The following is a 14,391-nucleotide window of genomic DNA, read 5'->3' as shown; positions in this document are numbered from 1 at the left end:
TAGAGACTATTAAAGTGCTGCCATTTCAGGGTAAATGAAAAAAATCCACACTTAAAAAGACTCCGTGTCTCTCAAATTCCCTGTAGTTTGAAAATATCCTTTGAACTATTAATCTCTTATAGACTAATAGTCCAAAGTTTCTCACTCTGATTAAACAAAACCACCAGAGGGGGCCCCTGGGTGGCTCGGTTGGGTAAGCCTCTGACTGGATTTCAGCTCAGGTCGTGATCTCAGGGTCATGAGAAAGAGGATGAAGAAACTCCTCAAGATTCTCGCTCTCCCTCCCCTCTGCCCTCCCCTCCTCCTCGCTCAAAAAAAACCCAAAAAACCCCCAGGGAGGAGAGGACTGGAAAAATTTATAAGTCATATAACAATGAAAATGCAAACAAAGCCTTAAAATTTAGCATGCACACACACATATGTAAAATCCTATCTTGAAGGGAAAGAAGTAGATGAAGAGGTTGCCGTTGATGAAACAGAAACAGACAGGGTGGCGGGGAGGGGCCCTGGGAGGCTCAGTCGTTGAGCATTTGCCTTTGGTTGGGGTTGTGGTCCAGGGTTCGGGAGTAGCCCTGAGGTGCGTCGGGCTCCCGACTCGGTGGGAGGCCTCTCCCCCCCACACTCCCCCTGCTTGTATTCCCTATCTCACTGTCTCTCTCTGTGTCAAATAAATAAATAAAATCTTTAAAAAAAAAAAAAAAGGAAAGAAAGAAAAGAAAAGAAAAGAAATTGGTGGGGGGGCGGGGCGGGAGACAAAGAGGGTATGCCTGGGTGGCTCAGATGATTAAATATCTGCCTTCGGCTCAGGTCATAATCTCTGGGTCCTGGGATGGAGCCCGGCATCAAGCTCTCTGCTCAGCAGGGATTCTGCTTCTCCCTCTCCCCCACCTCATGCTTGCTTGTTCTCTCTCTCTCTCTCTCAAGTAAATAAATAAAATCTTAAAAAAAAAAAAGTTAAGAAACAGACTGGGAGCAATTTTCTACATTTTCCTTCTTTTATGTTTCAAAGCTATGAAATTCACTCTTCTTCAACTTAGTTGCTTTCACTTAAATCCTAACAGATTCATTTAGTGTCAAACATTAAGTCACAGACACAGGTAGCTACCTGGGACAAAAACACTGGATCACAGAAGCAGGTGAGACTCATCATAAATAGCATGTGGCTGACGAGTGTCTTTACTCTTTTTTTTTTTTTTTTAAGAATTATTTATTTATTTATTTGACAGGGAAATCACAAGTAGGCAGAGAGGCAGGCAGAAAGAGATAAGGAAGCAGGCTCCCTGCTGAGCAGAGAGCCAGATGGGGCCCCCTGAGACCATGACCTGAGTTGAAGGCAGAGGCTTAACCCACTGAGCCACCCAGGTGCCCAAGAGTGTCTTTATTCTTATCTTCAGTTGATTTGTGAATAAGAATAAACGACACTAACTGCTAAAGGAAAATAAACAAGGTTGGCCTCTTCCTTTATCCTGCACAGGATAAAGCAAAAACTTGGAAGAGATCTCAAGCTCTTTGGGAGAACTTCTGAATTTTAGAGTAAAACCAGTCATGTAGTTAAATTAGATGAGTTAGACACACATACACACATACATACACAGGCACACACACGTAAGTCCTGAGGAGAACCAAGTCTGACAGCCATGAAAACAGTAAATGCCACTTACAGAGCGTATTTAGCGTATCCTAATCTAAGGCAGAATTTTATATAATCCTCATAATAACCTTATTGAAGGATGGTCGAATTCAAATTCTCACCTATACAGCAGATGATAAAACTACGTTCAAGAAATATTAAATAATTTACACAACATCATGTAACCAGAAAGTGAAAGACTGAGCCCCAGACACTAGGCCTATTTGAGCCCAAGCTTATAATCCTTTTTCCTCTATTTGAAGGCTCTGCTTTCCATTATGTTCCAAGAATATGTTAACTGTGAAACCTAAGGAAACTTGAGTTTCCCACAAAACTCCTCAATTTTCCAAGCATGCCACTCAGAAAAAATTCCTCACTCTATCAAAAGAGGTTAAGACATTGCTCAGAAACAAATGAATCCCTGTAAATCAGCCTTTGTTTGAAAGGGAAGGGAAAGAGGGGACTGTGACCAGTTGTGATTTACTGGGTTCCTTAATCATATAGGCAATATGGTAGCAAAAGAGACCACAAAGAAAAGCAAGACAGATAATACATGGTGACCGTTCTCCTAGGATCCATGTACTCTGGACTTCTAAAGGTAACTAATAAAATCGCATACAGAAAGCCATCTGTGGGCTCAGCAGCTGAGACCGCAGGGAGAACTTTCTTTTTTAAATGCAAACTATGCATTTTTAAGCAGCAAGGTCTTTCAGAAAACTTAAGTGCTTTGAGCCAACTGCCTAGGTCAAATCATAACTTGAAACAGTAAGAATTTGAAACTGAAAATTAAGTTATTTCCTTTATGTGCCACTGATCAGTTGCTTTTAAGCTCAAAATTTACCTTGTCTGTATACTCAAAATGGATCTGGGCTCCCTAATATTTAAATATTTTAAAATATTTTAAATATTTTCCCATTTCAGCTGACACAATGTTATGCTTTGTCAATAGAGGGCCCTACAGAAATAGTGCAGGAGGAAAGGGTTTTGATTCCTGGTTCCTATTTGGCTTGCACATCAAGCTCCTGCATTACGGGCAGCTCTTCCAGAATCTGGCTTCTCCAGGGCTCAGCTGCCCTAGAGCACACATCATCTTCAGTACAAGGCTGCTAGCAATGCGCAGCAGCCAGCTGGCCCCACTGGTTAACAGTTACCCCTGGAATCTTCTTAGGCAGCAAAATACCTCCTCTAAGAAACCTACCTGTGAAGAGCTTTCCCTCACTACTCTAGAGGGAAGCATTCTGGCAAGTTGCAGAGGGTGGATTTCTAGTAAATTCTACTGGAATGTCACCACAACAACTTCTCTACCACTCTGTGAGCCGCGGCATGCCCTGTTCAACAAGGTCTGGATCTCAGCCCAAGATGGGAGAGGAGTCTCTTACCTAACACTAACTACCATGAAAAAAAAAAGAGACAGACACAAGGTTTGGTAGCCTTTTTAGGAATTTTAAGAACAACATACACTACACATTGGAGTGTGCCACACTTTGACCTACTTACAAAGTCACCTTGGGCGTTTATAATTTTGAGTTAAGAACAGAACAAAAGAAGACCCTGCAGCAAGTTTAGGTTGTGATGCAAGCTACCACGTGGGGCCTATAATCCGGCATAGTCAAGGTTATCTGAAGTATCTATGGTAAACAGAGAGGCTATACAAGGAGCCTCTAGCCACTGCACACTGCAGCAGCTCTTTGCTAAAGGAGACTGGCACTAGAGGATCCAGCTTTCCCCAACACTCAATAAAGTACATTTCCAGCAAGTTCCGGAGGGAGGGTTTCTACCATATTCCACTGATAAAATACTACAATGACTTCTGTACCATGAGGTTAGCCACAGCCATGCACTCTCCAGTATCAGCCCTGGAGAAGTAGGCTCTTACCTATGTATTGTCTCAGCCCCAGGATAAGCATCTGCTCCTTATAGTTGCTATTTGTATATTCTTCAGAGTTCTCTTTCTTTAATAAGCCAATCCTTCATTACTCCAATCTCCAATTATACTGAATAATCTCTTTCTTTAAAATAATCTATTATAGGGGTGCCTGGGTGGCTCAGTGGTTTAAGCCTCTGCTTTCGGCTCAGGTCATGATCCCAGGGTCCTGGGATCGACCCCCGCATCGGGCTCTCTGCTCAGCAGGGAGCCTGCTTCCTCCCCTCTCTCTCTGCCTGCCTCTCTGCCTACTTGTGATTTCTGTCTGTCAAATAAATAAATAAAAATCTTAAAAATATATATATAAAAAAATAAAAAATAAATAAAAAAACCTTTAAAAAAAAATAAAATAATCTATTATAACCCAACATGGGGCTCAAACCCACAAACTCCAGATTAAGAGTCACATGCTCTACCTACTGAGCCAGACAGGTGTCCCCTGAATAATCTATTATATTAAATTTTCCCTATTTACATTACTACATAGTTTTTTCTTCTTGATTAGAATTGGACTAATACACAATATTAATAGCTTGAGTGGTTCTGCTCCATGCCATGAAAACCAACATAAGAACCTCCTTTTAAACAATTAAGAGTTCATGGGGCGCCTGGATGGCTCAGAGGGTTAACGCCTCTGCCTTCGGCTCAGGTCATGATCTCAGGGTCCTGGGATCGAGCCCCTCATCGGGCTCTCTGCTCAGCAGGGAGCCTGCTTCCTCCTCTCTCTCTGCCTGCCTCTCTGTCTACTTGTGATCTCTGTCAAATAAATAAAAAAAATAAAATAAATAAAATCTTTAAACAATTAAGAGTTCATTTTGCCATTTTAGTTTTAAAACTCAGAATTAAATAGGAATGATTTAAACCAAGTTTAAGCATAAAACTAAGTGCAAATTAATTTATGTATTTTTAAAAATATCAATTCATGGTTTGGAAAGTTGTACATTCCTTCTCCAAATGTTCTACAGTCTTTAAACAAACAATAATCAGCCCTGTAACACAATCACCAGCTTTTAGTATTATTTTGAATAAGTAATACTTTATCTCTTATTTCGTAAGTTCTAAAAAGCCTAAAATGTGGAAGCAACAATTGAAAATAATAAATTTTCATTATTAAAAGGTACAGTTGTTATGTATAAACACTGACAGTCTCAAACAGCATGGGTCAATTAGCTTGACTCTCTCCAAATTCCAGTAAGAGACTTCATAATTCTAGCATGCTCTTAACCACAACAAAGCCCAAACAAGCATATAATGGGGGAATGGTACAAGCTAATCAGTATCTTGGGAAACGGCTTAAAATGAAGGGGACCCAACAGTGACTTCTTACAACAGGGTTTCAATGTCCCCTGCACCTGTTAATTGGAAATACACTATGAAGTTCACATTCTTTAACAATCCAACATAATTTTAAGCCTAAGAAGGTCCAATAACCTATTTATGAAATAAAAAACCAAACCAACAAAGAAGCCCACTACAATTGCTCTAAGAGGTAAAAACACCCACTTCTTTTTAAGTAGAAAATAACCACCACCACTCCACCAAAAAGAGAGAAGGAAAACTAGCAGATTATACACTAGAAAGCAAACAAGTGATTTGTGCGGTTTTTTAAATGGCCTCTATAGCCATACTCTAATTTCTTCAACAACAAAAAAGGAAAACTAAGTATCAATGATAGTTCATTTTGAATGACTCAATAAATATAACTATATAAAACTGTCAGTAGCCACAATTATGAGGTATGTCTAAAAAATTACAAAATAGATAAATTAAATAAAAACTATTCTTCAAGTAATGTTGTATGTTACTGCTCAGAAATTTGCTTCAGAAAACCAGAAAAACTACTTTTATATGGAAATTTCTTTAAGAATAAAGTTTTTCTTACTTGAGAGAGTCCAGGGGACGATGCATGTCCCGGGGGCGTCGCCGCAAGATTTGGATGCCCCTTACTTATTTCATGTGCTGAATAAGGGGAAGGGGTCGGGGGTCCCGGTTGTCTTGCTACTTGTGTTACCTGTGAGGAAATCAATATTTAGTAAGAGCTTTATACTAGTCACCCAATCTTAATAAATACTGCTGAACTGGTTAATTTTTCAAATTGAATTCTCTACCTCACAATTCATACTAAAATAAGTGTCAGGCCGACTAAAGACTTAACATTTCAAAATGGAGCAGTAGAATGATTAGGGGAAAAAATGACTATTATCATCAGTTTGATAAAAGATTCCTGAAGCATAACCTAAAACCAAAAACATTAGGAGCACCTGCATAGCTCAGCAGTTAAGCATCTGACTTCAGCTCAGGTCATGATCTCAGGGTCCTGGGATGGAGCCCTGCGTCAGGCTCCCTGCTCAGCTTGGAGTCTGCTTGTCACTCTACCTCTCCCTCTGTTCATATTCTCTTCTCAAATAAATAAATAAAATCTGTATAAAAAATAGTAAAACCAAAAACCTTAAGGAAAATTATGCTAAATGCAATGCTAAATGCATGTAAATTACATGCTGTACAATGCCACATATGTGACATTTTGTAAAAGAAACAAAAAAGAAATAAACGATTGCAAGGGAAAGAGGATGACTACAGAAGGGACACAACATTGTTTTCTAAGTGAAGTAACCGTTCTGTATTTTGACTATAGAGGGAAATACATGTCTCTAGGAGTTTGTCAAGACTCCCAGAACTGCACACTAAAAAGGTGAATTTTACATTATGTAAATATCCCTCTATAAAACTGAACAAAATGGGGCAACTTACAGAGTACACCTAAATATACATGTATAGTCACGTGTGTATATTTCTATACATATAACTTTGCCTCCATTCTATGTCTAACGTATATGTGTATATATAAAGTGCACACACATAAACACATACTCATAGGTTTACGTGTTATATTAAAAAGATCTGTAAGGAAAAAAATAAATAATAAAAATAAAAAGGTCTGTAAGAAGATGCGCAAATATCTTAACAGAAAGCATTACAGGTATTTTTTTCTCATTTTTATTTTCTAATATAGTTCAAAGTCATGAATTTGTATAGAAAAATTATTACATATGTTTTTAAGTAAACAAAAATTACATTTTCCCACTTATCATTGGCAATAAAGTGCCCATCAACCTATGATGGAAATGAAAACAATTTACCCAGGCCACTTCCTAAAGCCTAGCAATCAATCCTAGCCAGCTCATCTCTAACACAACCTAATCCAGACTATTACTGAGTTTGAAAAATGCCCATGAATGGGGGGCAATTCTGTTGTTATCAAATATAAAAGAATTCATTCTCCTTAAGGTGAGGTTCTCAAATTTTGGGGGGAAGCCATGAAACCTTTTACAATCTAGTGGAAACTACAGACCTCTCCTCGAATATTTTGAAATGCATAAAATACATAGGCTAATGACAAAACTAATTATATTGAAATGTAGATATTAAAATACTAAGGTAAATTTGTAGTATAGTAACATATGTGTTCTTTACTTATGCATTAAAAAAATAAGAACTAGTGACAGTTGTTGCCTACCTTCATAATTCAAAGAAATGATAACATTCGATTAGGTATTTTCTCCATCTAAGTTCTTAGATCCCCTGATTTCTCTCACAGTTGAAAACTCTCCCCAGGTAGAAAGGAAAGAAGTTTTCAAATGGTATCAGCTCTTCCTGGAATTCACCCAGTCAGAAGCTCTGAAGAAAGTCTACTCCCCAGTAACCTAACTTTAGAATCCCTATGTCTATCTAAAACAGTTTTAGGGGTGCCCGGGTTGCTCAGTGGGTTAAAGCCTCTGCCTTTGGCTAGGGTCGTGACCCCGGGGTCCTGAGATTGGGCCCCGTGTCATCCGGCCCTCTGCTGGGCAGGGAGCCTGCTTCCCTTCCTCTCTCTCTGCCTGCCTCTCTGCCTACTTGTGATCTCTGTCAGTCAAATAAATAGATAGAATCTTTAAAAATAAATAAATAAATAAAACAGCTTTAAATACCCACATGCTCAGCTACCTGACCCCACTGCCAAATTAAATAGATTGACAGAGAACTAACTAGAAGCAAAAAGCTTAAAGACTAAAAGAGATATGAATAATGCTAACCAAAGTTTAAGACTTAAAGTAATTATATTTAATTTTTCTTGTTTTTTTGAATAGCTCTATGATTTTCTTTAAAAACTTCCAATTTTGAATGAAAATTACATTTATATGGACACAAAGTTTACTGTGAAATGCTACTGCATTTATAAGCCTCAAAAATTTTTCAAAGGACAAAAACTGGATTACCATTTAAACATCTACTTTAGAAAAACAATAACTAGAAATGAATTCTTGCAACCAAATTTCTCCTTGACTAGGTTTTATAAATGTATCTTATTTCACATGTTTTAGAATAAATTATTTATATAGCTAAAGTAAAACATCAAAATGGATATATATATATTTTTTTAAAGATTTTATTTATTTATTTGACAGAGAGAGAAAGATCATGAGTAGGCAGAGAGGCAAGCAGAGAGAGAGGGGGAAGCAGGCTCCCTGCTGAACAGAGAGCCGGATGCGGGGCTCGATCCCAGGACCCTGAGATCATGACCTGAGCCGAAGGCAGAGGCTTAACCCACTGAGCCACCCAGGCGCCCCAAAACGGATATATACTTAAACATTAAAAAAAGAAATTCATGCAATGAAAGTGAAAACTAGTAAGTTATTAGCTATATAAAATCCATGTTATGTCAAATCTCCAATTCATCCTGATATAACAAAGATTAAGTTTACTGAGGATAATATATCATTAATAATATAGGAAAATATAAAAAATAAACTGCCATTAAGAATAAATATTGGGACACCTGGGTGGCTTGAGCATATGCCTTCAGCTTGGGTCATGGCCCCAGGATCCTGGGATCCAGTCCCACATCATTCATGCTCCTTGTTCAGTGGGAGCCTGCTTCTCCCTCTGCTTCTGCCCTTCCCCCTGCTTGTGCTCTCTTGCTAACAAATAAATAAAATCTTAAAAAAAAAAAAAAAGAGGGGCGCCTGGGTGGGTCAGAGGGTTAAAGCCTCTGCCTTTGGCTCAGGTCATGATCCCAGGGTCCTGGGATCGAGCCCCGCATCAGGCTCTCTGCTCAGCGGGGAGCCTGCTTCCCCCTCTCTCTCTCTCTGCCTGCCTCTCTGCCTACTTGTGATCTCTGTCTGTCAAATAAATAAATAAAATCTTTAAAAAAAAAAAAAAAGAATATGGGTGCCTGGGTGGCTCAGTCATTTGGCGTCTGCCTTCGGTTCAGGTCATGATCCCAACCAGGGTCCTGGGATAGAGCCCCGCATCGGGGTCCCTGCTCATCAGGAAGCCTGCTTCTCCCTCTTCCATTCCCCCTGCTTATGTTCCCTATCTTGCGGTGTCTCTCTCTGTCAAATAAATAAATAAAACTTAAAAAAAAAGAATAAATATTAAAACATAGTACTCATACACGTCATTAATAACAAAAGTAACATTTACACACACACACACACACACACACACACACACACACACACACACACACACACACTTGACCCTGCTGGCAGGTATCTAAGAAACAGAATATAGGTAGGTACTCTGAATGAGTTTACCTTGTCTCCAAAACTACAGAGCAGTGTGTCACAACTGCATTAAAACCACCCAAAAGGTGGGATGCCTGGGTGGCTCAGTTGGTTAAGCGGCTGCCTTCCGCTCAGGTCATGATCCCAGCGTCCTGGGATCGACTCCCGCATTGGGCTCCTTGCTCTGCGGGGAGCCTGCTTCTCCCTCTGCCACTCTGTCTGCCTGTGCTCACTCTCTCTCTCTCTCTGACAAATAAATAAATAAAATCTTTAAAAAAAAAAAAAACCCAAAAAGTGATTCCAATTTGGGGTACAAATCTTCTAAAGAAATAATCTCACCTCAAAAATTAGGAACTTCAAAGATCTATCCAGCAGTACTACACGTGATAGCAAAAAAGGTAGAAATAGCAAGTAACAGGAAAATATAGTAACAAGTGGACTAAAGACATGAAAAATATATAGATGTGGTCTGTTATCAATAGAAATGAATATGTAAAATAATCAGAATAAAAAAGAAAAAATATACTTTTTAGAACTGTAAAGAGTTTCTTCTATATACTGATGAAGATAGAAAAAAAAAAACCCCACATGAATGATTTCAGATAAAGGTTAGTGTTCATCTCATTCATTTTTGCCTGAAAACTACTTGAGTGTACTTTTTAAGGGTATTAGGTCAGCCAATAAAATACACGTTTGGGGAAAAAAATACAAATGTTTGAGAGAAAAAGATACATCATTTGCCAAAGCCAAAAATATTGTGCTATTACTACATTAAAAATTTCCTTAAACAAGCACTAATGAAAAACAACCTGCACAGGCAAATATTCCTGTGGTGTGCAACCTTTCCCATTCCCAAATGGCTATGCCAAACTGCAGAAATCCTTCAGTATTGTATATTCTACAGGGCACTCCCTCCTAGAATTGGGGGTTTCTACTAATGAAAACAAGCCAGAGAAAATAAATCTGTATCAAATAATAGGAGAGGGGTAGCAGCTGGTGTGCAGTGCTGACATCTCTCTGCCAGGGATGGGAGCTGAAGTCTGTGGGGAGGACAGGACAGAAAGAGCAGGGCCAGGTGACCAGGCAGTCCATGTGGCCAGAGAGCACAGGAACCATCTCTGGCCACAGCCTGAAATCCTCCAAGACCCATGACCTGCCGAAGCGTCCCCTCTGAGGAACCTCTGAAGGAAATAAAAATGTTCACATGGGTAGGCATTATCTACAACAAGGAAGTAATAAAAAGGACACGTGACTGAATTTTGGAAGATGACAAATTACCCCCACTCCCCACCAGAAAAAAGATGAAACCAATGCTGCTCCCTTCAATGAGTTGCTTCTGAGAGAAACCTTCAAAAAAAAAAAAAAAAGTAATAGGAGAATCACAAAAATCATATCATTCTAAATTTTTCCTAGGGGCACCTTGTGGCTCAGTCAGTTAATTATCTGCCATCGGCTCAGGTCATGAACCTGGGGTTCTGGGATAGAGCCCTGCATCAGGCTCCCTGCTTAGCAAGGGCCTGCTTCTCCCTCTCCCTCTGCCAACTGCTCCTGGTGCTTGGGCTCTCTCTCTCTCTCTCTCTCTCTCTCACTGTCAAATAAAAGTCTTTAAAAGACATTTTTTCCCTAGAAACAAGCTGCTCCGTGCAATAAATCTCTGACCTGTAATTGTGCTCTGCTTAACACAAAAAGACCCCTATTACAAGTGTCACACTGCACAAACACACTATACCTTTGCTTTTAGTGTATTATAGAGCTTAATACCTTTGCCAGGGAAAAAGGGTATACCAGCTTCAATTAGAAATTATACAAAATGTAAGTAGTTAACACAAGCCTAACCCAAGAAAATGGCACAGGACTAATGAAGTTGTTGGGGACAAAAATCAAAGTTATACAAAACTTTGAATACCTCTTTCAAAATATTCCTAAATAAGTGATTATTAAAACTTTTAATCTCTGACTGGAGTTTCTTCCTCCTGGCTAAATTATTCCATCTCAGATCATACTGTTAAAATTCATGTACTTCGAAGGTAGAGGAAAAAAGTTTTCATAGAAGGAGAAAAACATGTTTCCCCATTATTTCACACATATTACTACCATCTCAATTATGGAGGCAGGGAAGAGGTATAAAATAGCTGATTATGACGATACTTAACCAATTCCAAAGCAAAAAAGATTATTGTCTTTCATGTAATATTAATCTAAAGCAAAATTAATCGACAATTTCATGAAGTATACTGGTGCATTGCATTAAAGTTTAAAAGATAATATGCCCAATAAACTTTTGTATTTTTTAAAGATATTATATTTTTTGGGTGCCTGGGTGGCTCGGTCATTAAGCACCTGCCTTCAGCTCGGGTCATGATCCCGGCATCCTAGGATCGGGCCCATATCACATTGGGCTCCCTGCTCAGTGGGAGGCCTGCTTCTCCCTCTTCTACCCTCTTGCTTGTGTTCCCTCTCTCAATGTGTCTCTCTCTGTCAAATAAATAAACAAAATCTTTAAAAAAAAAAAAAAGAAGAAGAAGAAGAAGAAGAAGAAGAAAGATATTATATGTTTGCCTTGGCAACAACGGGCAGCTTCTAGAATTCTCACTCATTTGCTGGTGGGAATATAAATTTGTACAACTACTTTGGGAAAGAATGTGGTACTAGCTACTAACTATGAAAGTAGGCATACCCTATGATCTAGCTACTCCATTCCTAGCTATACATCTGTGAGAAACAGGAAAATGTGCAACAAGGCACATGTACAAAAATGTTCATAGTTGTATTGCTCTTAGTAAGCAAAAACTAGAAATAAAACACCTGTTCATTAACAGGAGGATGGATCAATAATGCAAGATCTTCCTATACAGAAATTCAATGAAAAACTACAGCAACACACCACAACCTGAATGACTCTCATAAACCATAAAGAATATACACAGTATGATTCCCAAAAAGTTCCAAAGAAGAAAGCATTTGACTAAATTAGTTTAGAAATACATGGATGGCAAACTGTCAATAAAAGCAGGGACATTTTCTTCTTAAAAGCAGATACATTACTTTGAGAAGAGAGGGAGTTGTTAACAGGAAAGACCATACACTATTTTATTTTTTGTACCTGGGAGGTGATACACAATTTCTGCTTAAAATGATTTGTTGAAGTCTTCTAATTTTCTGCACTTTTGTGCATGCACATTTTAATACCTTCTACTTCCTAAAAAAGATTGAAGGCAAAAACAAGCAAACTACCCAGTAGCTGGAGTAAAATATTAGTCACATTAATATAAGTTATAGTATGTCGTTACAGAGTAGAAAGAATATATAAAAAAAATTTTGGCACAAGAGAGGGAACCTCTAAAACTGTGACTCTGTGAAAACTTCAGCTCACTAGTGAATTTTCATTCAAGACCTCTACCTTAAAAAAAATTTCCTATAAAAAATCGATATTTGGTGATTGCTGACCAATATAAATTAAAGGATCTTTTGAAAATATAAAGGGAAACCATAAAGTCGTTACTTTTTTTTTTTTTTTAACTTTGATAAAGTTCATTTAGTGAGGTCAAAAACATTCTAAGAGCTTCAGCTCCCATATAGAAATAACCACGTTCAATTTGGGGAAGACTGGAAAGATTCCAAAGCTTTCCTTACTTGGTTACTTTCAATACTATGACCTGCTAGCAGCTGGATGGGTAAATCGTTTTTCCCTCTTAGTTTTTCATATCATACTAGTGTTTCCTTCAGACCATTTGTTTCCCACTATTTACAGATATTTATTAGAGAGACTGGGAAATACATAAAAGCAGGCACACTCAACTAAAAAGGAGCATCATACAGGATACTAAAAAACTTTCCTTCATGTCATGACATTTTTCACATTCTCTCTGACATTATCACTACTAATGCCCACCTAACCAACAAGAAAGAAGAGAAGGGCACCTGGATGGCTCAGTCGTAAAGCAAGCCAAGATTATCAGAGAGTAAATCAGTAATATCCTAAACTAAAATTTAAAAAAATTCACAGTCTCAGGAGATGCCCGAGGGTCAGTCAATTAAGTGTCTGCCTTCAGCTCAGGTCAGGATCACAGGGGCCTGGGATGGGCTCCCTGCTCAGCAGGGAGTCTGCTTCTCCTTCACCCTTTAACCCTGCCCCTTCTCCTGTTCTTTCTTGCTCTCTTTCTCTCAAAATAAATAAACAAAATCTTTTTTAAAAACGTTCAGAATCTCAGAATTACAGAGGTGACTAAGCCAATTTCAGCAGTCTTAGGATCAATAAGGACATAGGACCACAGGAAAAAAGAAGACATAACAACAGATTTTTTTCCCCCCTTAGGTTGCTTCAGTATTGTTTGTAACTGAGGTATAATAGAAAACAATTTCTTAAAAAATATTGGGTCTGCTGATACTAAAACAATATAAAGGACAGAAAAGATACCATGCAGAGATCATAATACAAACCAATTTGATACAATCCCTAATTTTAAATCCTTTTTTTAAAAGATTTTATTTCTTTTTTTTTTTAAGATTTTATTTATTTCTTTGACAGACAGAGAACACAAGTAGGCAGAGAGGCAGGCAGAGAGAGAGAGAGAGAGAGAGGAGCAGGCTCCCCACTGAGCAGAGAGCCCAATGCGGGGCTCGATCCCAGGACCCTGGGATCATGACCTGAGCCGAAGGCAGAGGCTTTAAACCACTGAGCCACCCAGGTGCCCCTAAAAGATTTTATTTCTTTATTTGAGAATGAGAGAGAGAGAAAGAGCACGAGAGGGGGAAGGTCACAGGGAAAAGCAGACTTCCTGCTGAGCAGGGAGACTGATGCAGGACTCCATCCCAGGACTCTAGGATCATGACCTGAGCCAAAGGCAGTCACTTAACCAACTGAGCCACCCAGGCACCCCATCCTCTCTCTTAAGTCAACTGTAAGCTTCAATGCTCCATCAAGGTCTGTATTAAGCTATAGAGATAAAATACTCCTTGTCTGAAAGGAGCTCCAACAGAAAGGAAGTCACAGGTAAACAAAGAAACAAATCCTGTGATAATTACTATTTGATGTACATTAAAAGTACTGCTGAAAACCAGAAGTAACCAGGTCTGAAACTTTGCAAAGGTCTGGTGACATCTGAGTTGTATCTTGAGAGGTAAAAAGCTTCAGTTCAGACCAAGAATTAGAAACAGGATATCAAAAACAAAGTTAATGGGTTCAGAGGTAAGAAGGCAAAACATGTTCTGCAAACTGGAAAAGGGTTCTCTTTGGAAAGGGTCTGCAGAGGAGAGAGAGAGAGTTAAACAGAGAGAAATGGGACTGGTAT

The 14,391-nt window shown here is 38.8% G+C and overlaps 1 protein-coding gene across 21 annotated transcripts in view; it reads right to left on the bottom strand.

Moving 5' to 3' along the window:
• The window catches only part of EIF4G3 (eukaryotic translation initiation factor 4 gamma 3), a 343,452-nt gene that overhangs the window by 212,424 nt on the left and 116,637 nt on the right, over positions 1–14,391 (bottom strand). For all 21 annotated transcript variants that reach the window (XM_080801932.1, XM_080801933.1, XM_080801934.1 and 18 more), the window contains one exon: positions 5,437–5,565. Coding sequence is in view for 9 of the 21 variants with exons in the window: in XM_080801944.1 (XP_080658070.1) it covers positions 5,437–5,565 (129 nt within the window). In the remaining 12 variants the exon portion in view is untranslated. The remainder of the gene's footprint in view (positions 1–5,436; positions 5,566–14,391) is intronic.

This window comes from Martes martes, assembly GCF_963455335.1.
Source record: "Martes martes genome assembly, chromosome: 4".
Classification (NCBI taxonomy): Eukaryota; Metazoa; Chordata; class Mammalia; order Carnivora; family Mustelidae; genus Martes; species Martes martes.
Note: the sequence above shows the minus strand (reverse complement) of the source record. Positions and strands in the feature narration are given on the sequence as shown.